The 27,857-nt window shown below is 45.9% G+C and overlaps 1 protein-coding gene and 1 long non-coding RNA gene across 3 annotated transcripts in view; one reads left to right on the top strand and one right to left on the bottom strand.

Moving 5' to 3' along the window:
• THBS4 (thrombospondin 4) overlaps positions 1-27,857 on the top strand; it is a 50,073-nt gene that overhangs the window by 21,779 nt on the left and 437 nt on the right. The window contains exons 7-21 of the mRNA XM_019929770.3: positions 136-341; positions 1,971-2,108; positions 3,737-3,805; positions 11,524-11,676; positions 14,717-14,821; positions 15,736-15,843; positions 16,151-16,310; positions 17,621-17,739; positions 18,820-18,872; positions 21,421-21,614; positions 22,978-23,156; positions 23,800-23,848; positions 23,942-24,138; positions 24,771-24,943; positions 27,393-27,532. Of these exons, the coding sequence (XP_019785329.2) occupies positions 136-341; positions 1,971-2,108; positions 3,737-3,805; positions 11,524-11,676; positions 14,717-14,821; positions 15,736-15,843; positions 16,151-16,310; positions 17,621-17,739; positions 18,820-18,872; positions 21,421-21,614; positions 22,978-23,156; positions 23,800-23,848; positions 23,942-24,138; positions 24,771-24,943; positions 27,393-27,532 (2,043 nt within the window). The remainder of the gene's footprint in view (positions 1-135; positions 342-1,970; positions 2,109-3,736; positions 3,806-11,523; positions 11,677-14,716; positions 14,822-15,735; positions 15,844-16,150; positions 16,311-17,620; positions 17,740-18,819; positions 18,873-21,420; positions 21,615-22,977; positions 23,157-23,799; positions 23,849-23,941; positions 24,139-24,770; positions 24,944-27,392; positions 27,533-27,857) is intronic.
• On the bottom strand, positions 16,306-27,475 carry LOC109549099 (uncharacterized). Of its 2 annotated transcripts, XR_004525823.2 has the most exons (6): positions 27,363-27,475; positions 27,044-27,260; positions 26,446-26,562; positions 25,283-25,445; positions 22,782-23,486; positions 16,306-16,935 (listed from the first exon to the last, which is right to left on the bottom strand). It is a non-coding gene; the product is annotated as an uncharacterized lncRNA (long non-coding RNA). The 2 variants fall into 2 exon arrangements; XR_002175296.3 differs by lacking the exon at positions 22,782-23,486.

Genomic DNA, 27,857 nt, shown 5'->3' on the forward strand with positions numbered 1-27,857 from the left:
TGGCGCTGGTTTCTGGAGGTTTGGCACAGAGGCAGAGGGAAGGGAAAAGAAGTTCACTGCGAAACTAAACTTGATTCTGTATCAGCTCTGTTTTCTCGGTGGTTTATAAGCCTGTGGATGATGGTTTTCCTCTAGGTCCTCTCAGCTTTCAGTCTCCAACCCCCTCCAACACCGTGGTGCCCCCCGTGCTCCCAGCATCCCTGATACCCCCAGTGCGCCGGTGCGATTCCAACCCGTGTTTCCGTGGCGTCCGATGTACCAACACCAGAGATGGCTTTCATTGTGGGCCCTGCCCTGAGGGCTACACAGGAAATGGGATCACCTGTTCTGACGTTGATGAGGTAAAAGTTCAACTAGATAGGATGGGGCTCCCTCAGTATCTTGTACATCCGACAGCTTATGGAAAAAGAAGCCATGTTGATGACTAAGGGATGACTTGGGTTGTCCTCCAGGCTACATAAAAAGTACTCCCTCAGGGGCTTCCCTGGTGGCGCAGTGGTTGAGAGTCCGCCTGCTGATGCAGGGGACACGGGTTCGTGCCCCGGTCTGGGAAGATCCCACATGCCGTGGAGCAGCTGGGCCCGTGAGCCATGGCCGCTGAGCCTGCGCGTCCGGAGCCTGTGCTCCGCAGCGGGAGAGACCACAACAGTGAGAGGCCCGCATACCAAAAAAAAAAAAAAAAAGTACTCCCTCAGGAATTCTTAGAGATCTGTGATGGTGGGAAGGAGGAGGCATGACACGCAGTTGTGGCCGTGATCATTGCGTCTCCCCTCCATGGTTCCCACTCTTCCAGTTTGTGTTACTACAATGCTGAGATTTCAGCCTTCAACTCTAACATTGATTCTTTCTCTTAAGCAGTCTCTGTGACAATTGTGATTTTTCCACACATTTGCAAACATGGGAGGGGAAAGATCTGGGTAAGAGTATATTTCAGGGGTTGCAACTGATTGCTTCAGGCTTCCTAAAACAGAGGAGCAGACAGGAATCTCAAACCAATAAGACCTTTTGAAGAGGCCCCATTATCTATGAGTAACCAAAAGTGCCCAGAGATGGAGCCAGAAGGACATACAGCAAATACGGGCTGTTTGGCCAGCTGGCAAAGCCCTGAAGGACCATCGTTAGCCAGTCACTGGTCCAGTCCCAAAACAGTGTTCGCAGTGGGTAGCAAGGCTGCCCCCATGTGCCTTTGGCCAGAGGAAGGCTGGAAGGAGCTTTCACACACATGCATCCTGCAGGCTTGTGGTAGCTGATGACCTCCCCAGGTAGTAAGCAATTAAGATGGTCTTTAGTCATCCCTCCACTGGAAGAACATCTGCACATGTTTCACAGAACTGCATCTGGTTTTTATCTGTGAGCTGGAATTTTCCTCCTTTTGAAAGGGCAGGAAGTGGTCATGTTTTTTACATTAGTTGAACTGGTTAAAAACGAAACAAAACAAAATCAGAATGAACCTCCTAGACTGTGAGAGCCTAGGAACAGTCATGGACTTGGTAGGGCACAAAGGCAGGCACAGACCCTGATGAATCACATCTTACTCAAGAAACAACAACTGCCCTGGTTTTGTCTTCTCAAGGTCTTTTTCTTTGAGTAGTTGGTTCCTTTGGACTCAACTAATAGCTAGCTGACAAGGGGTCCAGGAGCACTGTCCTCTCACAGAGGTTTTAAAACTCCAAGTTAGAATATCAGGGAATTTGCGCTGGGAGGTAGACTGGTTAACATTAAGGACTCTTTCCACTTGGCTGTGCGTGATTCTGTAATATAGCAAAAGCCCACTACAAGGAAACCTCCAGACCATGTGGGTCAGGGATTCTGTGAGTAACTATGAAATTGGATGCCTTTATTGCCTTTGATCATGTCGAGCACCAAAAAATGATAGTTAAATGAATCCCCAAGTCTGCACAAATAGATGAATGGAAGTTTGAGGGTGTTTTCTCCATGCGGCTAAAGAGTGAATTTTTCTTTCTCTCTAGTGCAAATACCATCCCTGCTACCCAGGCGTGCGCTGTGTGAACTTGGCTCCTGGCTTCAGATGTGACACCTGCCCGGTGGGCTTCACAGGGTCCACGGTGCAGGGTGTTGGGATCAATTTTGCCAAGACAAACAAGCAGGTGGGCTGAAGTTGTGGCCTTTTAATCTCTAATTACCAACAGAAAACCTTTGGTTGGTTCCCACCTCTTTCCATATAACCCTTTACCTCCCGGAGCGGCCAAGGGTGTGCAGAATGTCCTCATGCACTGCGGGCACATTAGGAAGTTTTCCAACTCATTTCATCAAGGCTAGTGAGGAGGAAGCTAGTCAGCTGGGATAATCGAGTAGCACTAGGAAAGCAGTGAAGGGGGTAATCCTGGATATGTGACATGTTTCAGCCTTATTTTGTTGGTAGCCTTTTGAACATTTTGTCCCACCAAATAACTTAAGAACTGGGGAAACAAATAAAAGCTTTGAAAAATTAGGTCACTTTCATAGAGTCATTGTTGCTGATCAGAAGCTGTTTTAGAGATGAGAGGATTTCAAGAGTAGAAATAATCCCCTGAGGAAACCTGCCTTTCTTCTTATATAAGCCGTAAATTGCTGTAGAGCACTCAAGCACTTTGTGACAGTCTCCGTTTATTTCCAAATGTTCTACTATATCCTGACCATTATTTAACTGACTGACCGTGAAATTCTTTTTGATGTTTTCAGCCCCTAAAAATGGTTGGTCTATAAATATATTTTACTACCTTACGGAAATTATTAGCTTTAAAGAAGGGCAGAGGTTCATTATTTCCTAGCAGCCTATCAAAGGATTCTAGAGGGCATCATTTTTTAGACTAGAAAAAGGAGCCAAGCTCGACACACACGAATGACAAGCCATTGGAGTAATGACCTAAGTTTTTCTTCCTCTTCTCTAAAGACAGAATCGCCAAGACTAAGCTAAGGAAAATAGACAAAAAGAAACAGAAGGTGCTTTATGTAAGCTAGGAAGGAGCCCTTCCAGTGGATTTCCAGAATATGGCAGAATGAACTCAGGTCAAAGGGAACCAACTTGCTGAAATTAAACAACAAATTTTAATGCATGACCAATATCAAAAGAAATAAGAGGAAATGTGCAGGTTCGAGAAACAAAGAGGGAACTCAGAGTCAGAGCTGTGGGTGGAAACTGATGTCACAGCAGCTCATGGGAGGTGGGAGATGGTTTTAGGTCCTCCAAGTGGGAAACTGGGGTTCAAGCACTGTGTGGGTATAGCAGATGTAGTCTTGAACCTTTAGAAAGACCTAATACCCCTGAAGAAAGCCAGAAGCCTTAGAGAGCTACCCTACTTATTACAAGGAGATGAGAAAACTTTCTTAGGCCCCAAAAATCAACAGGAAGCTTGATGTCAGCTTTGGGACATGGTTGACAGAAATGACAGTTGCCCACAACAAATCAAAGCTCCAAACTTGTAAGACACATAGTCATGAGCTCCAAACCTATGTTACACATAGAATGCAGAAACAGGAGCCCCAAAATTGACATCAAAACCAGCCCTAGAGCAGTAAAATCCCCAGGACCCTGGCTAATATCACTTTGTGAAGAGACTCCAAAACTCAGGGCAAGTGGGACACCCTCAAGCAAAAGCAGGGCCACTAAGGATATACTCTGATCGCCAGCCTACCTGAAATTGCACGTCCTCGCTTCACACAAAGATGTCAAAACAAAGCAAAATGTATTTGTCTTTCTACTTAAACAGTGTCCCTTTAAACTTCTCTGCACTAGGTCTGCACTGACATCGATGAGTGTCGAAGTGGAGCGTGTGTTCTCAATTCTATCTGTGTTAACACTTTGGTGAGTATTTTTCATGGCTCTTGTTATTGAAGACTAGTTATTAAAACAAGTATGTGTACGTAAATCATAACCCCAAAACACATGGAGAACATATGGGCATAATATATTTGACTTGCAAGTGAGGATAAAATTTGTGCTGAAAAACAGTTTTTAATGTAAGAGTAATTTATAAGTAATTTTCTATATAAGAATGATTTTATATGGGAATTCCCTTGTGGTCCAGTGGTTAGGACTCTGCGCTGTCACTGACGAGGGCTGGGGTTCAATCCCTGGTCGGGGAACTAAGATCCCGCAAGCTGTGTGGCATAGCCAAAAAATTAATAATAATAATAATTTTATAAATGCCAAATTTGTTCTTTATCTTCTCTCAAAGTTGCAGTGTTGGGCTTTGGGGTTTTTTTCTTTTTTTTTATACAGCAGTTCTCATTAGTCATCACTTTTATACACATCAGTGTATACATGTCAATCCCAATCTCCCAATTCATCACACCACCACCACCCCCTGCCATGGCTTTCCCCCCTTGGTGTCCATATGTTTCTTCTCTACATCGGTGTCTCTATTTCTGCCCTGCAAACCAGTTCATCTGAACCATTTTTCTAGGTTCCACATACATGCGTTAATATACGATATTTGTGTTTATCTTTCTGACTTACTTCACTCTGTATGACAGTCTGCAGGTCCATCCACGTCTCAAACAAATGACCCAATTTCGTTCCTTTCTATGGCTGAGTAATATTCCATTGTATATGTGTGCCACATCTTTATCCATTCGTCTGTCAATGGGCATTTAGGTTGTTTCCATGACCTGGCTATTGTAAACAGTGCTGCTATGAACATTGGGGTGCATGTGTCTTTTGGAATTATGGTTTTCTCTGGGTATATGCCCAGTAGTGGGATTGCTGTATCCCACTAAAAACTAAAAAATTCTATTTTTAGTTTTTTAAGGAACCTCCATACTGTTCTCCATAGTGGCTGTATCAATTTACATTCCCACCAACAGTGCAAGAGGGTTCCCTTTTCTCCACACCCTCTCCAGCATTTGTTGTTTGTAAATTTTCTGATGATGCCCATTCTAACTGGTGTGAGATGATACCTCATTGTAGTTTTGATTTGCATTTCTTTAATAATTAGTGATGTTGAGCAGCTTCTCATGTGCTTCTTGGCCATCTGTATGTCTTCTTTGGAGAAATGTCTATTTAGGTCTTCTTTCCATTTTTGGATTGGGTTGTTTGTTTTTTTCATATTGAGCTGCATGAGCTGTTTATATATTTTGGAGATTAATCCTTTGTCCGTTGATTCGTTTGCAAATATTTTCTCTCATTCTGAGGGTTGTCTTTTCGTCTTGTTTATGGTTTCCTTTGCTGTGCAAAAGCTTTTAAGTTTCATTAGTTCCCATTTGTTTATTTTTGTTTTTATTTCCATTACTCTAGGAGGTGGATCAAAAAAGATCTTGCTGTGATTTATGTCAAAGAGTGTTCTTCCTATGTTTTCCTCTAAGAGTTTTATAGTGTCCAGTCTTACATTTAAATCTCTAATCCATTTTGAGTTTATTTTTGTGTATGGTGTTGGGGAGTGTTCTAATGTCATTCTTTTACATGTAGCTGTCCAGTTTTCCCAGCAGCACTTACTGAAGAGACTCTCTTTTCTCCATTGTATATCCTTGCCTCCTTTGTCATAGATCAGTTGACCATAGGTGCGTGCCTTTATCTCTGGACTTTCTATCTTGTTCCATTGATCTATGTTTCTGTTATTGTGCCAGTACCATATTGTCTTGATTACTGTAGCTTTGTAGTATACTCTGAAGTCAGGGAGTCTGATTCCTCCAGCTCTGTTTTTTTCCCTCAAGACTGCTTTGGCTATTTGGGGTCTTTTTTGTCTCCATACAAATTTTAAGATTTTTTGTTCTAGTTCTGTAAAAAAGACCATTGGTAATTTGATAGGAATTGCATTGAATCTGTAGATTGCTTTGGATAGTATAGTCATTTTCACAATATTGATTCTTCCACTCCAAGAACATGGTGTATCCATCTGTTGGTTTCTTCTTTAATTTCTTTCATCAGTGTCTTATAGTTTTCTGCATACACGTGTTTTGTCTCCCTAGGTAGGTTTATTCCTAGGTATTTTATTCTTTTTGTTGCAATGGTAAATGGGACTGTTTCCTTAATTTCTCTTTCAGATTTTTCATCATTAGTGTATAAGAATGCAAGAGATTTCTGTGCATTAATTTTGTATCTGGCAACTTTACCAAATTCATTGATTAGCTCTAGTAGTTTTCTGGTGGCATCTTTAGGATTCTCTATGTATAGTATCATGTCATCTGCAGACAGTGACAGTTTTACTTCTTCTTTTCCAATTTGGATTCCTTTTATTTCTTTTTCTTCTCTGATTGCTGTGGCTAGGACTTCCAAAACTATGTTGAATAACAGTGGCAAGAGTGGACATCCTTGTCTTTTTCCTGATCTTAGAGGAAGTGCTTTCAGTTTTTCCACTATTGAGAATGATGTTTGCTGTGGGTTTGTCATATGTGGCCTTTATTATGTTGAGGTAGGTTCCCTCTATGCCCACTTTCTGGAGAGTTTTTATCATAAATGGGTGTTGAATTTTGTCATAAGCTTTTTCTGCATCTATTGAGATGATCATATGGTTTTTATTCTTCAGTTTGTTAATATGCTGTATCACATTGATTGATTTGCGTATATTGAAGAATCCTTGCATCCCTGGGATAAATCCCACTTGGTCATGGGGTATGATCCTTTTAATGTGTTGTTGGATTCTGTTTGCTAGTATTTTGTTGAGGATTTTTGCATCCATATTCATTAGTGATATTGGTCTGTAATTTTCTTTTTTTGTAGTATCTTTGTCTGGTTTTGACATGTCTAGTTTTGTGTGATGGTGGCCTCACAGAATGAGTTTGGGAGTGTTCCTTCCTCTGCAATTTTTTGGAAGAGTTTGAGAAGGATGGGTTTAGCTCTTCTCTAAATGTTTGATAGAATTCACCTGTGAAGCCATCTGGTCCTGGACCTTTGTTTGTTGGAAGATTTTTAATCACAGTTTCAATTTCATTGCTTGTGATTGGTCAATTCATATTTTCTGTTTCTTCCTGGTTCAGTCTTGGAAGGTTATACCTTTCTACGAATGTGTCCATTTCTTCCAGATTGTCCATTTTATTGGCATACAGTTGCTTGTAGTAGTCTCTTAGGATGCTTTGTGTTTCTGCGGTGTCTGTTGTAACTCTTCTTTTTCATTTCTAATTTCATTGACTTGAGTCCTCTCCCTCTTTTTCTTGATGAGTCTGGCTAATGGTTTATCAATTTTGTTTATCTTCTCAAAGAACCAGCTTTTAGTTTTATTGATCTTTGCTATCATTTCCTTCATTTTCATTTATTTCTGATCTGATCTTTATGATTTCTTTCCTTCTGCTAACTTTGGGTTTTGTTTGTTCTTCTTTCTCTAGTTCCTTTAGGTGTAAGGTTAGATTGTTTATTTGAGATTTTTCTTGTTTCTTGAGGTAGGCTTGTATAGCCATAAACTTCCCTCTTAGAACTGCTTTTGCTGCATCCCATAGGTTTTGGATCGTCGTGTTTTCATTGTCATTTGTCTCTAGGTGTTTTTTGATTTCCTCTTTGATTTCTTCAGTGATCTCTTGGTTATTTAGTAACATATTGTTTAGCCTCCATGTTTTTGTGGTTTTTACATTTTTTCCCCTGTAATGATTTCTAATCTCATAACGTGTGGTCAGAAAAGATGCTTGATATGATTTCAATTTTCTTAAGTTTACTGAGGCTTGATTTGTGACCCAAGATGTGATCTATCCTGGAGAATGTTCCATGCGCACTTGAGAAGAAAGTGTAATCTGCTGTTTTGGGATGGAATGTCCTATAAATACCAATTAAATCTATCTGGTCTATTGTGTCATTTAAAGCTTGTGTTTCCTTATTTATTTTCATTTTGGATGATCTGTCCATTGGTGTAAGTGAGGTGTTAACGTCCCACTATTATTGTGTTACTGTCGATTTCTTCTTTTATAGCTGTTAGCAGTTGCTTTATGTATTGAGGTGCTCCTATGCTGGGTGCATGTATATTTATAATTGTTATATCTTCTTCTTGGATTGATCACCTGATCATTATGTAGTGTCCTTCCTTGTCTCTTGTAACATTGTTTATTTTAAAGTCTATTTTATCTGTTATGAGTATTGCTACTCCAGCTTTCTTTTGATTTCCATTTGCATGGAATATCTTTTTCCATGCCCTCACTTTCAGTCTGAATGTGTCCCTAGGTCTGAAGTCGGTCTCTTATAGACAGCATATAGATGGGTCTTGTTTTTGTTTCCGTTCGGAAAGCCTGTGTCTTTTGGTTGGAGCATTTAATCCATTCACATTTAGGGTAGTTATCAATATATATGTTCCTATGACCATTTTCTTAATTGTTTTGGGTTTGTTTTTGTAGGTCCTTTTCTTCTTTTGTGTTTCCCACTTAGAGAAGTTCCTTTAGCATTTGTTGTAGAGCTGGTTTGGTGGCACTCAATTCTCTTAGCTTTTGCTTGTCTGTAAAGCTTTTGATTTCTCCATCGAATCTGAATGAGATCCTTGCTGGGTAGAGTAATCTTGGTTGTAGGTTCTTCCCTTTCATCACTTTAAGTATATCATGCCACTCCCTTCTGGCTTGTAGAGTTTCTGCTGAGAAATCAGCTGTTAACCTTATGGGAGTTCCCTTGTGTGTTATTTGTTGTTTTTCTCTTGCTGCTTTTAATAATTTTTCTTTGTCTTTAATTTTTGCCAATTTGATTACTATATGTCTCGGTGTGTTTCTCCTTGGGTTTATCCTGTATTGGACTCTCTGCGCTTCCTGGACTTGGGTGGCTATTTCCTTTCCCATGTTAGGGAAGTTTTCGACTATAATCTCTTCAAATATTTTCTCTGGTCCTTTCTCTCTCTCTTCTCCTTCTGGGACCCCTATAATGCGAATGTTGTTGCATTTAATGTTGTCCCAGAGGTCTCTTCAACCTCCCAGAAGTTGTCTTCATTTCTTTTCATTCTTTTTTCTTTCTTCTGTTCCGCAGCAGTGAATTCCACCATTCTGTCTTACAGGTCACTTGTCTGTTCTTCTGCCTCGGTTACTCTGCTATTGATTCCTTCTAGTGTAGTTTTCATTTTAGTTATTGTATTGTTCATCTCTGTTTGTTTGTTCTTTAATTCTTCTAGGTCTTTGTTAAACATTTCTTGCATCTTCTCGATCTTTGCCTCCATTCTTTTCACGAGGTCCTGGATCATCTTCACTATCGTTACTCTGAATTCTTTTTCTGGAAGGTTGCCTATCTCCACTTCATTTAGTTGTTTTTCTGGGGTTTTATCTTGTTCCTTTATCTGGTACATAGCCCTCTGCCTTTTCATCTTGTCTATCTTTCTGTGAATGTGGTTTTTGTTCCACAAGCTGCAGGATTGTAGTTCTTCTTGCTTCTGCTGTCTGCCCTCTGGTGGATGAGGCTATCTCAGAGGCTTATGCAAGTTTCCTGATCAGTGTTGGGCTTTTGAATTAATGTTTATTGAATAAAATATTATCATTCTAGTATTTTTTAAATAGGAAGAGCTTTTTAGTTTGTATTAATAGTTCAGTATTCCAAAATATGCATTTTACTCGTGACAACACAATTCCCAAATGGTATTCATTATTTTCATAGGACTTCTCGAAAGTCATTTGTATTTAATTAAAATGCCTAACGCTTAGTGGGTTGAATTTTTTTTTAACATCTTTATTGGGGTATAATTGCTTTACAATGGTGTGTTAGTTTCTGCTTTATAACAAAGTGAATCAGTTATACATATACATATGTTCCCATATCTCTTCCCTCTTGCGTCTCCCTCCCTCCCACCCTCCCTATCCCACCCCTCCAGGCGGTCACAAAGCACCGAGCTGATCTCCCTGTGCTATGTGGCTGCTTCCCACTAGCTATCTACCTTACGTTTTGTAGTGTATATATGTCCATGCCTCTCTCTCGCTTTGTCACAGCTCACCCTTCCCCCTCCCCATATCCTCAAGTCTGTTCTCTAGTAGGTTTGTGTCTTTATTCCTGTCTTAACCCTAGGTTCTTCATGACATTTTTTTTTCTTAAATTCCATATATATGTGTTAGCATATGGTATTTGTCTTTCTCTTTCTGACTTACTTCACTCTGTATGACAGACTCTAGGTCTATCCACCTCATTACAAATAGCTCAATTTCGTTTCTTTTTATGGCTGAATAATATTCCATTTGGGTTGAAATTTTAACTAATCAGATTTGGCTTTAATTCCTGAAAGTTCCTGTTGACTCTTTCCAAGGTGATAGGTGTAGCACAGTAGACTGTCAGTGAAGGAACTATTAGCTCCAGGTATGACTGCTTCTCATTTACTGTATGTTCCTGGGAAAGGTTTTTAATCTCTAGGTTCCTAGCTTCCTTATATGTCAAAGCATTTTATAAATATCAAGTCACTTATTTTAATCCTCACAACAAACCTGTCAATAGGCACTATTATTATCCCCATTTTACAGTTGAAGAAACTGAGGCACAGGAAAGTTAAATAATTAGGCGAAGGCCACACACCTCATAAGACATCGAGTCTGGCTGCAGAGCCCTGTTCTATCCACAATGCTGCCTAGGAATATACTGGGACTTATTAGCTTTTTAGCTTCTTAGCTTTTTACCAGGACAAAGCTAGTCTGCGGAAATGGATTTGGGAGACACTGACATGAAGGTAATAACTAAAGTCACTCAGGGAGAGGAAAAGTAGACAGTGGAACTGTCTACAAAATAGAACTCTAGAAAACCTCAAAAATGAAGGAGTAGGCAAAGGAAAAAGAGCAGAGAAACAAAGAAAAGGAAAGAACTGACCAAAGGGAGTCTTCCAATGAGGCTGACAGATCAAGAAAGATCATTGGAGAGAATTCCCTGGCGGTCCAGTGGTTAGGATTCTCCCAGGGCCTGAGTTCAATCCCTGGTTGGGGAACTAAGATCCCACAAGCCCTGCAGTGTGGGCAAAATAAAATAATAATACTTGGAAAGCATCTTTTGGATTCAGTGAGTCAGGGGTTGTGAGTGACCAAAATCATTGAATTGTGTAGTTTATGTGGATGTCTTTCATGATATGTAAAGTCTATCTCAGTAAAAAAGAAAAAAAAAGAAGTCAAGTTTGTCCCGGAAGCACCACCGCAATGGAGCTGACAGCTCACTTGCCAGGTTTCTTTCACAGCACCCCACCTCATCAAGAATTCTCAGCGCAAGGCCGACGACATTTCTCTGTTCCTTTGTCACTTGATTGTTAAAAAAAAAAAAAAAGCCAAATGAACATTAAAAACAATTTTCTCATTTGCTTTTTTACCAAACTGTGTTCTTTGTCCCCAGAGTAAATTTTCTCACTCCACCTCCCAGGACTTCACTGGAGTTTTCAGCCCTTTCCTCCTTGCCCTCCACAGTGGAGCCGGCAAGTCAAAGTGGCTCACTGGCCAGCCTTCTCCCTTCGATTGTGTTCCTTCATGTCTCCGTGGCCTGCTGTGGCTTCCAGTCTGGTAGTGTCTCCCCCAATACTCACACAGTGTTAGAAGACATACACATAAGCAGAGGCAGGCATGGGGCTCACTTCATCCTGGCATCATCGAGTACATGTAAAAATAGACACAAGCGCCGTACCTTTGCTCACAGGTCTGAGGCCCTGGCTCACCGTCTTGCTCTGCTCCTTACAGGGATCTTATCGCTGTGGGCCTTGTAAACCAGGGTACATTGGTGATCAGACGAGGGGATGCAAAATGGAAAGAAACTGCAGGAATCCAGAACTGAACCCTTGCAGCGTGAACGCACAGTGCATTGAAGAGAGGCAGGGGGATGTGACATGCGTGGTAAGTTGTTTGCTACTTTCTTTATCATTTTCCCCCTTCCCATTTGAAACACCACGCCTCTCCGGTTTCTACTTGCTTCAGGGTAAAAGTACTCAAGAATGAAAACAATTCCATCAAAGTAAACAAAGGATGTAGTAATAACAGAGTCAGCTGAGTTTGTGGGGAGCAATCTGAGGTCCCCCTGACCATCAGCCACCCTCTTTCTCTCCCTCTTGGCCGTGGGTCGGCACCATCCCCTTGGGCACCTCGGTGGTGGAGCCCCAGCTCCCAGCCACCCCCTCTGGAAGGCCCAAGAAGTGAACAGCCGGAGCGGAAGGAGCCTCCTTCCCTCCCTTCCGACTGCTGCCCTTCCTTACTGTCCTCACCCTGAGGGCATCCAGTTTCAAAATCTGGCCTCATACTCCAGGAGGTGAGCCACAGTGGAGGGCTGGTGGGCTGCTCTTATAAACCCTGGGAGGAAACCTCCCATCTTCCGCAGCACCCTCTGTTCTCTGTGTCCACCTCGGCCCGGTTCAGGAGTAGCTCAGTGGGTGCTCACTTCCCTTCCCATGCGGTTCCCCACCCGGGAGCCGGCCTGGGGAGGAGGAGGGAGGTGGGTAGAGGGCAGGGCAGTTGCAGCCTTGCAAGGGTCTCCCACCAGGCAGGTGTGTAGTGGGCCCTTGGCGAGGAATGAGGTTCATGCCTGCCATCCATCCTGCCCTGGAGTCCTGGGGGATACTAGGCGCTGCTCAATCAGCCGTCTTCAGCCACTCACCTCCCCAGGGAGCCAGGCCCTTTAGAGTTGGGGGCTCATAGGTTCATGGCGATCACCCTGAGCGGCAGGATGGATCCTGGGAGACTTTTTCTCTCTTCTTTATACCTCAAACTCAGACTCCCTTACCTTCAGGTTCTCAGAATTTTCTACAATGGGCATATCACTTTCAAATAGGAAAAATGAGAAGAATCAAAACTAAGTTAGAGAAATAACTGTAATGGCACCAGCTCTCTCCATCAACACAGATAATTTGTAACAAGATACTGATGAAGGAATGGGCTGGGTTCAAGGGGTTCCTCTAATTCCTGTTGATGGGGCATGTTTATTCCCATTGAGAGGCAAGCGTGTATCTATCTTTAAATCTTCATTTTCTGTGAACAAATTAACGATTCCCCTGGGATGGTGGGTGAGGAGGCTCTTCATGTGTTTTGTGTTTTTTTCCCTTAATGTGTTTTTGAATTTGTGGTGAGGCACAATGACAGATGGTAAAGGATTAATACACTTGGTGTGACTACTAAAATAATTTAATCTGCCAGAAAATGGCTCATTAAAAACAACCTTGTTCCTAGAGGAAATCTTTTCTTCATTAAAATGAGTCAAGGACCATACCCCACGGCTGAGCTCTGCAGGCCCTCTGAAGGCCCTGCTGAAGCAATTGAACAGAAATAGGGGTAGTTACGGGGAGGGGTGTCTTTGGATTCTGCCTTCTACATCTCTGGTTGCAGAAGCGGGGTGCACACGATTAAGAACAGCCAGCCTGCAGCTTAGGAAGTCACTGGTCTTAAATCACGTTATTTTGATTAATGAAGGCAGGAAATTTAACATTTACTCATGTAAAGTTTCTTTTTCCTTGGCCCTGTTCCCCCGGCTCTTACCTGCCCCTGCCTTGCTGGTTCCCTGTCATTTTCCAGGCCCCCTTGTCTCCTGTTCCTTCTGCAGTTCTGCCTGCCCCTCCTCGGGCACCTATCCTGCTCCTGAGCTGAGCTCCCAGGTACCACCTCATACCCAGGACACCTCTTACAGAAGGATTTCCTTTCTCTTGGGTTTATCATTCATCCTTTAGCCAGGCCAACTATATGGAATATCAGAGGGAGAACTCAAAGTGCATGTTAACCAAATACATGTGGCAGAAAACATTGAACTGGGACAGTCTTGAGTTCAAGTCCCAGCTCTGAGACCTTGGGCAAGGGACTTAGCCACTCTGAGCTGAGTCGACTCTTTTGTAAAATGGGATAGTGATGACCTTGCAGCATCATTGTAAGGACTGGAGATAATGCTTATAGAGTCCGGTATAGAATAACTGTTATTTTAATGCCTCTTCTGCTGACAACGAAGGCTTGCTCTCAGCAGCTGGTGGTGGCACGGAACTTGGGTAGACTTTTCCAGAAACGTAGAGAACATGCAGACCCAGCACTACCCCTGTGGGAATCTTCACCTGTTAAAAGATATGAGTGGAGGTAAAGCACTTTGGAAGGTTCCTGCTGTGGTGGAAATTGATCTAGAAGACCATTAGGTTCAGAGACACGACTGTGGCTCCAGAATGCTAAGGAAGGTGCCACAGCGGCCGCTCCACCCTTGTGTGCATTCATTTCCATTGGGAGAAGAAACTGGATAATCACATGGAGAACATTTTGACAATAATTCAAAAGTACAAATACCCTTTGAACCAAGAATTTCATGCTAAGAAGCCAGTACATGTGCAGAATGATAAACGTCCTCAAATTCTTTGTGGCAGCATTGTTTGCGACAGAAAAAGGTTTTAACGACTTGACACCGACCAGTAGGGGACTGGTTGAATTCATTGAGGTGCATGCATTCCACTTTATGTATGTTATCTCTGTGCCCATTAGAAAGGAAGACACTAATCTACGTGTGGTAATATGAAAAGAGCTCTAAGATATAATGTTAATTTTTTAAAAATTCAAGGTACAGAGCAGTGTTTATATGTGTGCTACCAATTGTGCTGAACGACAAAAAGAGAAAAAGAACGTATGTGTGTTTGCTGATCTCTGCCCAGCATGTCTCTGAAAGTATTCATGAGAGCAGACTGCCTTGATTCCTGAGCCAACGTGCAAGAGCAGGAAGGAGTTTTCACTCTCCCTTTGTACTTTTTGAATTTTGAAGCAGTAGACTATTCAAAACACAGTTTAATAGTTTTAAAATCCTGCAAACAAAGCTTTCTGGCCCTCCCTCTGGGGATGCACACACAGGAGCAGAGGCCCCTGTCGGACCCTGGCCTCCCACCAGGCTCAGCTCCTGGACTCCTGACGGGTTTTTCCTTCACAGTGTGGGGTTGGCTGGGCTGGTGACGGCTACATCTGCGGAAAGGACGTGGACATTGACAGCTACCCCGACGAAGAATTGCTGTGCTCTGCCAGCAACTGCAAAAAGGTAAGGGGGTCGAGTAGGAGAAAAAAACACGCACATGCACGCACACTCACTCTGTGGCTTTCCAAAGCCACATCTTATATGGGGCAGAGGTTCTGTGGCTTCCATTTAAAATTGTATTTTTGAAGTAGCTGCATCTCAAATGTAGCAAAACAGCCATCAACAATAAAGCCAGACAGGTAGGGACTTCCCTGGTGGCACAGTGGTTAAGAATCCGCCTGCCAATGCAGGCGGAGACACAGGTTCGAGCCCTAGTCTGGGAAGATCCCGCATGCCGTGGAGCAACTAAGCCCGTGCACCACAACTACTGAGCCTGCACTCTAGAGCCCGTGAGCCACAACTGCTGAGCCCACGTGCCACAACTACTGAAGCCCGTGAGCCCGTGTGCCTAGAGCCCTACTCCGCAACAAAGAGTAGCCCCCGCTCACCACAACTAGAGAAAGCACGCAGCAATGAAGACCCAACACAGCCAAAAATAAATAAATTTATTTTTTTAAAAAAAGCCAGACAGGTACAGGCAGAAATAGTTTTTGACTTAAGACAGATGGAGATGGGGATGGGGGAAATGGGGAGAAGTTGATGAAAGGGTGCAAACTTTCTGCCATGAGGTGAATAAGATCTGAGGATCTAATGTATAACATGGTGACTATAGTTGAAAACACTGTACTGTATAGTTGAAATTTGCTAAGAGTGTAGAACTTAAATGTTCTCAGCAAAAAAAAATGGGGAGATAAACATGTGAGGTGATGCATATGTTAATTAACTCAATGGGGGAATCCCTTCACAATATCAACATATATCAAATCGTCACATTATACACTTTAAATGTCTTGCAATTTTATTTGTCAGTTATACCTCAATAAAGCTGAAAGAATACAAATGTAGATATGTCTCTGAGCTGTGTTTCTCCAACTTAGGACAACTGCAAGTATGTGCCAAATTCCGGCCAAGAGGATGCAGACGGAGATGGCCTTGGAGATGCTTGTGACGAGGATGCTGATGGAGATGGGATCCTGAATGAGCAGGTAAGTACCTGCTTTGCTGGGAGGGCCTTTGAATTGCCACGTACCAGGGATGGTGGAAGAAAGGCCATGAAGTCAACTATTTATATTAATCATCCCGATTGTCTGTTTCCATGCCTGCGTTCCCATGGCACTGCAGTTTTTTTATTCTAAGATTATGAAATGTTTATAAAACTGATGAACTTGGGCCTCCTGAGTTGCGACATCTCATGCCGGTTGGGGGAAGGTTGGCTGGCATCCACCGCAGGACCAGGCACACAGTGGGGATTCAGTAAAAGTCAGAGTTAATGTCGGTCTTTTGATCCTTTAGGACAACTGTGTCCTGACTCACAATGTGGACCAAAGGAACAGTGACAAAGATATGTTTGGGGATGCCTGTGATAACTGCCGGAATGTCCTAAATAATGACCAGAAGGACACTGACGGGGATGGAAAAGGAGATGCCTGCGATGACGACATGGATGGAGATGGTGGGTGTGTCTTGCTTAGTCTTTTACTTGGGACTCATTTGTCCTTTTTCCCCTTGTTCTCTCTTAGGAGCAGGAATAGAATGACTGACTCTGAGGGCCTTTCCGCTCCAGGGGGTTCCACATGGCCTGTGCCTGGTGGCCCCAAGGCCCACTTGTTTCTGTGGAAGAAGAACCCTGGTGTTCTGGGAACTCTATATCATTGCCAGAAACTTTGCAGGAATCCCTTCGAGCAGTGTCTTGTCAGGGATGTGACTCTGTAGGGCATCTGTCTTCCCAGACTGCAGCTTTCCTCCCTCCCCACCATCCTTCTCATGCATAAGGGTCCTGGAAGTGGAGGATTGAGGTAGAAGGGCTGAGCAGGGTCATGGGCTGCAGCTCTGGGTCAGGCTCCTCCTGCAGAGACTCGGGCATTTCCCAGGAGCCTGGGAAGAGCTGTCAGGCAGGGCGGCTGCATCACCCAGCTCCAGGGGCCACTGAAGGGGCCTCGTATTGTGGTCTGTGTGAATAGCACCTCTGGAGCACAACTCTGGAGCCTCACAGGCCGTGAGGGAGGACGTTTGTTCCTGTATAGTTTCCGTAACATATAGGTGACTATCATCAAAGTATAGGCTGGATCCGATAGTTTCTGAAAAACACATCACAACACAGGACCTTGAAGGAATTTCCTTTTAGAAATACACTACACCCACCACTAACCAACACACACCCGGCACTCCAGACTATTCCCATGTCTCTAAAGCACGATCCCACCTTCTATAAGCCTGACTGATGGTAAACCCGCTCAGCGAAACAAACAAAAAACGCACCGAGTTGTAGCATTTGCCGGTTTCCATTATGTAAATACCACTCCCACCATCACTGGTTCCAAGGTACTAAGAGGAGATGACATGATTGAACGGGAGGCTGGGGAGAAATGGGTATGACTGGCCTGACTCCAGCACACCACTGCCTGAGCCCCGGGGCCCTTGTCATAGCTCACACACCCGTGAGGTCCTCCCTCTCCAGGGTCGGCCCACCTAGCCCTCATGACCCCCTCATCTGGTTGCAGTGATAGCCCTTGATATCTTCAACAAATTCTAACTCAGTGGATAAATGCCTCAGATCGTTCTTCTTTTAAGTCTCCCAGAATCCATCCTTTGACATTACCTCCAGGTAACTGCTGGAATAGGTATGGTTCTCTGAGGATGGCCCAGGCAGACATTACCTACTGTGTGCCATGTGCTGGCCTGATCTCTACAGCACCTGGAAGTCTGTGCTCCAGACCTTTCTGTGATGTTCACCTGACTCAGGGAAGCATTCCTTTCTCATAGGAATAAAAAACATCCTGGACAACTGCCAGAAAGTTCCCAACCGTGATCAACAGGACAAAGATGGTGATGGCGTGGGGGATGCCTGTGACAGCTGTCCTGATGTCAGCAACCCTAACCAGGTTAGTAGGATCCAGGGGCATCCAAACTCTAGGCTGAACTGCCCAATGCAGAGACTCACGTAAGACACGTGTCTGGAAGAACCCAGCCGAGCCCGCCAGCCCAGTTCTTTGCTGTTGCCTTATACCTAACAGCAGAGGTGGTGAAATTGTATACTTAAGCCTGGAGGTGATGGGAAGAACATTACAGGAGATCTGAGGCCTTCGGGACTAATCTCACAGGCTGTGAAGTCCCTGTGGGGTTAGGAATAGGAGTTTTTGGGGTTTCTGAAAATTTATCTGGCTGCGCCGGGTCTTAGTTGCAGCACGTGGGCTCTTCGTTGCTGTGTGCGGGATCTTTAGTTGCGGCATGCAGGATCTAGTTCCCTGACCAGGGATCGAACCCGGGCTCCCTGCATTGGGAGCACACAGTCTTAACTGCTGGACCACCGGGGAAGTCCCAGTAATAGTTTAATGATGCCCAAAACAAGTTGTTTTTTTTTTGGCTGAAAGGAAAATGCAATGTGGAAATTAACCATGGGGAGCCTCATGTCCCTTTCATCCCCAAATCCCAACAACAGCCTATGTATGGACATTTCAGGTTGGGATCAGTCAGCGATGTGCTGTTTGCCTTCTCTCTCCTCCTTCCTGTCTGGATAATTGGATATGATGTGTCACTTATTTTTAAAGCCCTGAGAGAGGGGCGTCATTATTGCCCTCTGACTCACTCCCATCCTGGCTCAATTCCAAAATGCAGAAGCAAAGCAAAATCTGTTTGCCTTGTCCCCGTGCCTGTGGCTGGCTCCCTTCCGACCCGTGCCTGAGTGCCACGTCTCCACCTGCCACCACGCTGCCCCAGCGCCCTTCTCCAATCAGCTCATCTGGTGTGTAGGCAGCCCATCCTTGGAGCTTGATATTTTGGAAGGCTTTTTTGAAACTTCAGCATTGTGCCTACACCAATATGGTGTTGTCCTTTTGCAGTTTGCACCACCCCAATTCCAGAGGAATAATTCCTGAGATCCAGTGATGATGGGCTGGGTCTGCCTTCTCTGGAACATTCTGTGCAGGCCCAGGGGTAAATGACACGTTTTGTTCTCTTTGCAGTCTGATGTGGATAACGATCTGGTTGGGGACTCCTGTGACACCAATCAGGACAGGTATGGCACGTTTCCCAGCTGCATAGGGCTGATGAAAATTCCAGAGGAAGTTTTCTCTTTCAGAGCTCTCCATTGCTGCCATGCTTTGGGATCTCTCTGGGCAGATTGAGTTGCTGGAGGGACCATAGCCCTGTCTTTGGTCAGGGTCACTGCACCTCCATGAATGGGGGACTTGACGGTACCAGGAGGGGCCACTAGGCACTCAAGCAACTGAGACTCTATCACAGGAGAGGCGGTGTAGCATCATGCTTTAAAGATGGGCTCTGGAGCGACACAGCTAGATATAACTCCCAGCTCCTCCACTTGCACAGCAGCTTACCTTAGGCAAGTTACCTCATCTCTCTGTGCCTCCATTGTCTCATCTGTAAAATGGGGATGGAAATGGAATGTAGCTCTTAGGACTCTTGTGAAAGTTGAGTTAATTTATGGAAAGGACATATTACAGTTTCTGTTGCATCGATGTTAGCTCTTTTGCTGTTATATTCTTTCAGCTCAGGAAAGCTTCATCATCATCCCAAAATAGAGAGCTGTCAGTGTGCTGAGGGAATCACTGTTATTTCATTGTCCTTGGAATTTTTTCTTTCAGTTTTCTTTATTTGGGTGGAGTTGTTCTATACAAATGAATGTTGTCAGCCCTTCTAGCCCCACATGGATGGAGTCCTACGTTAAGACACGGGGCTGGATCAGATGCTATAGGAACATCAAAAATGTAGGCATGGCCAGCTCTGCCCTAGAGGTACCTGCCGTCCAAGACTCTAAACCCTTTCATCTCTGTAGGGAATCATAGGGGCAGCAGGACAGGGGTGAGAGAGGGAAAGGAGTCTAAAAGGCAAAGCAGGAAGAAACATAGCTGCCCTTCTCAACCTCTTCTCAGAGGCTTCCCTACAGGCAGCAGCTCCCAAGCCCAACCTTGCTCAAGGACAGCTCCTATCAAGTCCTTGTGCTCCGTGTCCTTGAAGCACAGTACATGCCAGCTAAGTGAACGTCAACAGACTTCTCAGTCTCTGAGTCTCAATTTCTTCATCTGCAAAGTAGAGAGAATTAAATGCCAAGTGATGGTAAAAAAGAAAGATAATGTAGGTAAAGCTCCTACCTACAGTGCTGGCCCTCAGATAACCTGCAGAAAATGGTAACTGAGGTACTAGTGTTATCACAGCATGAGGAAAGGAGAGGCAAGTCGGAGACAGTTTGACATAGGATGTCTCCGTTTTTGAGGTTAAGATGCGGCTGGTACCCTGACAACTTCCCTCGATAATGTACATCAAGAATGTTCCCTGTTGTAGGTCATCCTGTGCTCTCAGTGCCATCTAAGTGATTTCTAAAATATCCTGTCCCACCAGCCTCTAGATTTTCTGCCTAAAATAACTCATTCCACTACATTTTAATTCCCACAAACTTGAGGACAGAAACTGCTTGGTTTTGCATAAAAATGTTCAGGGCTAGATGGAATGGCTGCTAATGGAAATAGCTCAATCTTATGATTTGGAAAGCAGCCCTGCCACATGCCCAGGAATTCCACTGTTGGAGTTGTGTCACCTTCTGCCTGTCGGGGTTGACCTCACTTTCTCTGGGACCCATCTGGGAAGCATTGGCCTGAAGGGCATGGACTGGCCCCTGGCTTCCCTTCCTTGTCCCACTGTGGACAGCGTGGGGCAGTTGCTGGTCCAGGACGAGCTGTGGGTGGCGCCCGTGAAAGGAGTATGTGCTCTAATCCAGGGTAGCCGTGGGAGGCCTCCGTCAACTCAGGGAAGCCTGGGGACAGGGCAGACTCATCCTCAGGTGGCCGTTAGGCCTGGAAAGAAGGCATGTCAGGTGGGCAGAGAACGAGGGTTCTGAGAAGTGCGTTAGCCCAGGGCCGAGCCCGGCCTACGTGCTCAGTTCTTGGGAAGGGCGGCCCTGCTGTTCCTGCCCTTCTCCCTGTGCATTCCCGTCTGACGCTTCTCGGGCTTACTGGCCGGGCATGGTGAAGAGTCATAGAAAAGGAAACACCTTAGGGCTTCCCAAGAGCCAGGCACTCAGAAGTGTTTTTCTTATATTAAAACGTAACATGCAAAATTCTAATCACTTAATCATTCAGTCTTCCTAACAACCCTGTGAGGTAGGCTGTTATTATTCCCATGGTACAGGGGAGGATGCTGAGCCGTAGAGGGGTAAGGGTCACGTCCGGGGCCCCATGCTGGTGCGCAGCGGAGCCAGGACTCGCAGCGGGCAGTGAGTCCACTGCCCCTCACTTTGTTCCCCTCCCACTTTCTCTGTCGGGGGTCACAGTCGTGCCCGGGGACTGAAAGGAGCATCTGGTCACCAAATCACAGAAATAGGCCCTTATTTTGAATAGAAAATGATCTATTTGTTTCAACAGGTTGGAGAAGTGGGAAATGGTCTCTGAGGCCCATAAGGCAGCCTCATCTAAGGACCTGTGGGGGTGATAAAAGACCAAGCCTGGTTAAGACCCCAAACCCAAACTCTCCCTCCTGAGAACTGGACACATTGCTTCTCTTCGTGTCCTCTGCTGAACTGGGACGCAAACCCCCTCTCCTTTCTCCCACAGTGATGGAGACGGGCACCAGGACAGTACAGACAACTGCCCCACTGTCATAAACAGTGCCCAGCTGGACACTGATAAGGATGGAATTGGTGACGAGTGTGATGATGACGATGACAATGACGGCATCCCAGACCTGGTGCCCCCTGGACCAGACAACTGCCGGCTGGTCCCCAACCCTGCCCAGGAGGACAGCAACAGTAAGTGGGCTCAGCCCCAGGCTCCCTTCAGCCAGGCCCATGGTGGCCTCCCTCTGCCAGGGCCCCAGCTTCTCTGAGCAGCCATAGCTTGTGTGGACAGTCGACATCTGCTAGACACCAGTCTCCAACTGTCAGAGAAGAGCTGCTTCCGCGCAGCCCTAGGATGAGACCACACAGGGCAGGGAAGCAGCCACGTGCTGCTCGGGGCTTGGAGAGCTGCTCCACCATCTTGCTCGTGCCTTTCGCCAGAGTCACAGGGCAGGAGCGGGATGGAGGGGAGGGCACCGCAGCGCTGCCTGATGCCTGCAGGGGCCAAGCTGTTAAGGAAAGGTATGCACAGAGCCAGAAATGAGACAGCAGAGTGGTGAGGACACATGGTGGCGCGTTGGTGAGGGCATGCCCATCCCAGTATGCAAATTCAAATTTTAATACCATCTGTCAGCTGGACAAAAGACACTGGGCTATATTCAGCCTAAGGATCACTGTAAATTCTTCTTAGATTTTGGTGACCATAATTTCCCTGCTTTTTATGCGTCATAGTCCAGAAAGTACTGTAGACGTTTGCTTACGTAAGGTCAGGCTTAAGATCCACCAGTTGGGGCTTCCCTGGTGGCGCAGTGGTTGAGTGTCCGCCTGCCGATGCAGGGAACGCGGGTTCGTGCCCCGGTCCGGGAAGATCCCACATGCCGCGGAGCGGCTGCGCCCGTGAGCCATGGCCGCTGGGCCTGCGCGTCCGGAGCCTGTGCTCCGCAACGGGAGAGGCCACAACAGTGGGAGGCCCGCGTACCGCAAAAAAAAAAAAAAAAAAAAGATCCACCAGTTGGTGAAACCCCTGTCCTAGAGGACAGCCAGGGTTTCCTGTCAGGTCAACTTTGAAGTGTACTTTTTTTTTAAGATTTTTTTTTTTTTTTTGATATGGACCATTTTTAAAGTCTTTATTGAATTTGTTACAATATTGCTTCTGTTTTTTGTTTTGGTTTTTTGGCTGCGAGGCATGTGGGATCCTAGCTCCCCAACCAGGGATCGAACCCGCACACCCTGCATTGGAAGATGTAGTCTTAACCATGGGACCACCAGGGAAGTCCCTTGTCAGGTCACCTTTGGACAGTTGCCCTCCACTCTGTCCCTAAGAAGTCCTTTTGATCACCTGCAGTGGGGTTCACTCACCTGCAGTGGGGTTCACCAACCCACCACGAGGACCGCGGGGCCGGCTCAGACACGGCTGATTCCAGGACTCCTGGCTCCACGTGGAGCTGGGTCTTGGGCTCTCTCTGCTCCTTGCCCAGCCCCCTCTGTCACGGAGGGGGTGGCTTGGGGGTAGTAGGCATTACTGAACTGGTCCCCTCCTCCTCCACCCCCACAGGCGACGGCGTGGGGGACATCTGCGAGACAGACTTCGACCACGACCAGGTCATCGATCGGATCGACGTGTGCCCGGAGAACGCAGAGGTCACCCTGACCGACTTCAGGGCCTATCAGACGGTGGTCCTGGACCCTGAAGGGGACGCCCAGATCGATCCCAATTGGGTGGTCCTGAACAAGGTGAGGGTCATGCGGTCGGCACCGGCTCAGCGTTGTCTCTCGACACAGGCCCTTCTGAGAGTAGTGGGTAAATTTTGAGGGTGCCGACCTCCAGCCAGGTACTGTTCCACGTCGTGTTTGTTCCTCTCAACAGCCCTGTGACAGAGCTCTTTCATTAGCCTCGTTTTACAGATGATGAGCTCAAGTGTTACAAAGCTTGAATGATTACTCATGGTAGCACTGCAGTTAAGCAGCTAAGATTGCTGGATTTGGGACCTAGGCAGTCTGACCCTAGAGCCATGCTTCTAATCTCTGCAGTAGATGCTCCCGTGTGTCCTCCTCCCTGTGGACCTAAAGAAGACAGGCACAGAGAGGCTTCGTCGGTTTTCCAGTGTCACCCAGGAGGTCACATTCATTAGAAGCATATGTTCTCTAATTAAGGGTTTATTGACTCAGCTTAAGTGACAGTTTTAGCAAAACTATTTCTACTTAGCTTTGAGGGTTTTTGTTTTTTTCTAAGGGTACGCTTTCTTTGAGCACATAACAAGGGAGAGCAGTTCCTCAGATAATGAAATCTTTACATGGAGGTCTGAGGTTCTGGGCTTCTCTGAGATGATTCTACGCCCTCCAAGGTTAATCTTAACCCCTTCAACTCTCTCCGCAGGGCATGGAGATCGTGCAGACCATGAACAGCGATCCAGGCCTGGCAGTGGGTACGTCCAGGGCCTCATCACCACTGGTACAGAATTCACTCTTTCGAGCTGGTGTGGCTTGTCTGTTTTTCTCATCTATTTTGATCGTTACAGGGTACACGGCTTTTAATGGAGTGGACTTCGAAGGGACCTTCCACGTCAACACCCAGACGGACGATGACTATGCTGGCTTTATCTTTGGTTACCAAGACAGTTCCAGCTTCTATGTGGTCATGTGGAAGCAGACGGAGCAGACGTACTGGCAGGCCACCCCGTTCCGAGCTGTTGCAGAACCTGGCATTCAGCTCAAGGTACTCATCTCCCTTTCCTCTGGGCCCTTCACCCACCTTTTAAATTCTGTGTTCTCCCATATGGCATTTATCCATCTAAGGAACTGATGCATTCGTGCCAGCATTCAAGTTAGGGAACACTGGAGCCCATCCAGGGCCTTGCCTTCACTCCTGCGTACAAGCTACGTGCTTCCCTCTGGGTGACTGATGGTGAGAATGTCAGCCCCCCAGTAGGGGCCCAAGAGGTGGGGAGGATTTGGGGTGCAGCTTCAGGCACACTCTTCTGGAAACTGGTATTGTGTTTCCTCGATGGGGCCAGCTTTGTACAGGAGGGCTGGGAGGCTACCTCTGTCACTCCTGCTGGGAGGAAAGGCACACTTCAGAGCCCTCATTGGCCAAATGTGGGGAGCAATGGATTTTCAGCAGGAAAAACATGGGCTGGGTTAGTGGAATACTGGCCAGTGCGGATTACTGAAAGGCTGGGGGGAGCATCGCAGTAGAAATGGCACTTAAGTGTTGATGCTTTGTGTCCAGATCCAAAGCCACCAGATTGTAACCGTGAATTCCCACCCCGTCACCACCCCAGGGATGGAGGGTGCAGGAAGGGTGGTCTGTGCGTTCTGTTCTAAGACCTCACTCGTGTCGTTGTCCAGGCCGTTAAGTCTAAGACGGGTCCGGGGGAGCATCTCCGCAACTCCCTGTGGCACACCGGGGACACCAGCGACCAGGTCAGGCTGCTGTGGAAGGACTCCAGGAACGTGGGCTGGAAGGACAAGGTGTCCTACCGCTGGTTCCTGCAGCACCGGCCCCAGGTGGGCTACATCAGGTAGGTGCAGCGCCCCCTCCTCCCCGTGCACTTGAAGTAAAGCGCATCCTCCTCCTGCATCGCGCAGCCTCCGCTTCCCTGAGCCGAGGGTCCCCGAGGACATGCTGGGACCTCAGGCTCCCAGAATAGAGGTGGGAGGACGACACCCAGCTCAGACTGACCGCCTGGATGGTAGGGCCAAACTGGGGGTGGAAGGACCTTCTGTGGGGGAGGCCTTGGCACCGGGGCACCAAAACGGTGATTCCCCTCTGCCACGCTGACCCGTGTGAGGTGAGACATGCACTGACTCTCCCATCCGCATCCCCATGTGGTCCCTCTGGGCCCTGTATCATCACTTACCCACAAACATTTCACGCTGCAGTGAGTCTCTCACGGTCTGATAAACTCCACGAGGGCAGCACCCATGTCTCATTTTATCTTGGTCTCCCCAGTGCCTGACACAGTGATGGCATGAACTGACCTTCATGTGAGCGGATGTAATCTGCCTTATTTCCCTGTAGGACTATTTAAAAAACAAACAACTGTTCTCAGAAGCTAGGATGCCTTAGCACTACATCTTTGAAATTTAGTCGGTGTACTTTTCTCTCTCATTCCTCAAACTTACAGATCAACACCCCTGCCAGCTTATGTAGCACTTTTAGGAAGGGTGCTGATTGCTTTCTGCTGACCGGGGGCAAGGAAGCTGCTGAGTGGAAAAAAACGGATCATGAGGGCTAGTTCAGATTTTGTCCTTCTTTGAGACATTACATCAAATGTAATCTGTCTCACAGTAAGATGATCATGTTCTCAGCCCTATTAAGCTTAATGCCCCTTTTTTATGACATATTTTGAGATGCCCCCTCTGTGTCCCAAAATGAAATCATAGAAAATATAACCTACCTGCACATATTATTTTAGAGAGTCAATCTGATCCCTAATACAGAAATAATAATTTATAACAAAATCGTGTAAATGCTTGGACACAACCACACCCAACACAAAATGAGACAGACACTGGCACCTGTGCCTAGAGTCACGGCAGAGGCGATGTCCTACTACAGATTGGTGTGTTGTAGACACAACAGTGGTAATGTGACTTTCTAAAATGGTGAACAGCTACAGAGAAGGACAAATATTGTATGACATCGCTTACATGTGGAACCTAAAAGGTACAAATGAACTGATTTACAAAACAGAAGTAGAGTCACAGATGTAGAAAACAATCTATGGTTACGGGGGGGCAGGGAAGGGAAAAATTAGGAGGTTGGGATTGACGTATACACACTACTGTATATAAAATGCATAACTAATAAGGACCTACTGTAGAGCACAGGGAACTCAATATTCTGTAATGGCCCATGTGGGAATAGAATCTAAAACAGTGGATATATGTAGATGTGTAACTGATTCACTTTGCTGTACAGCAGAAAGTAACACAACATTGTAAGTAAGTCAACTATACTCCAATAAAATAAGTAAATAGTAAACAGCTTAATTGTTAAACAAAACAAAGTACAGCTGACCTTTGAGCAATTCAGGGGATCAGTTCCAGGACCCCGCCAGGGATAAAGATCTGCAGATGCTCCAGTCCCACAGTCGGCCTTCCGTATCAGCGGCTCAGTATCTGCAGAGTCAACCACCTGTAGATCACATAGTAAAGTAGTATTTGGAAAAAATCCACATATAAGTGGACGCATGCAGTTCAAGCCTATGTTGTTTCAGGGTCGACTGTACTCAGTTTCTCGATTTACCCTGGAAAATCAGTTAATACCAGTGCAAAAACTACTTGATGTTCACAAGTGAGAGAGTTAGGTTCTAAGCCCAGATAAACAGTCTCTTCACCTACCCACGGGTCTGGAGGAGCACCCCAAAAGTGTCTGGATGCAGGACAAGTTTTGATTTTTCTCTCCAGGGCCTTGTAAGCTACCCAGCACTCCTGGCCTCTGTCACTAAATGCCACGGTGACAGCTCAAAATGCTCCCACAAATGTCTCACACCCTGCTTAGGGAGTGCCGTCCCTCCCGAGGAGAATCATTGCTCTGGGATTCCACCAAATGTTATCAGTTCGACCTAGAGAAAAGCAGTGGTTTTCAAGCATGAGGTCTGGACAAGGTAACTCACTGGACAGTGAAGTCACAAAGCCTCTTGGTCCTGAGTCGTATTGTGATTTCTCTTTAACTCATCAGCGAGTACCCAGCGAGTTGAACTCGGTGCCCAGCATCATGCTAGGCCTTTGGAGAGACGGAAGAGGGGAGATGTGGACGGGTGGTCCCTGACCTCATGGAGCTTCCAGTCTCGTAGGGAAAGGGGAACACAGCAGCGGGAGCACGATCCAGGTCTGTGAAAAGTGGAGTATGAAACAGCAAAGATGCAGGTGGATAAGAAGTGGGACCCCTAGGTCTTACGACAGGCGCTTCCCCCAAGTTGGAGACCTACTCACGGAGACCCGCTCTGGCTGTGTTGTCCACAGGGTGCAGTTTTATGAAGGCTCCGAGTTGGTGGCTGACTCGGGGGTCACCATAGACACCACCATGCGTGGAGGCCGGCTCGGCGTGTTCTGCTTCTCCCAGGAAAACATCATTTGGTCCAACCTCAAATATCGCTGCAATGGTAACGTACATTCTTGTCGCTGCATACTATTACTACTAGAAAAAAATCCAATAATGCCACCCTATCGTATAGCACACATCCCTTCCAGAAGCCACAAGCTCACGCCACATATTCCCGAAACCTGAGAATCCCTGTGTCATCCAAGTAAAAGGTAGATCCCATTTCTCCTATTTGATAGATGAGGAAATTGAGCCCCAGAGAATTAAACTGCTTGGCTTAGAACGTGGGTTCAGTGAGAGATTCAGGCAGGTTTAATTGACAGGCAGCCTTCATTTTCATACAGCTCACACAGAATCATAAACTCAAAATCCATTTTTTCTTTAGG

This window comes from Tursiops truncatus, chromosome 3 (genome assembly GCF_011762595.2).
Source record: "Tursiops truncatus isolate mTurTru1 chromosome 3, mTurTru1.mat.Y, whole genome shotgun sequence".
Taxonomy (NCBI): domain Eukaryota; kingdom Metazoa; phylum Chordata; class Mammalia; order Artiodactyla; family Delphinidae; genus Tursiops; species Tursiops truncatus.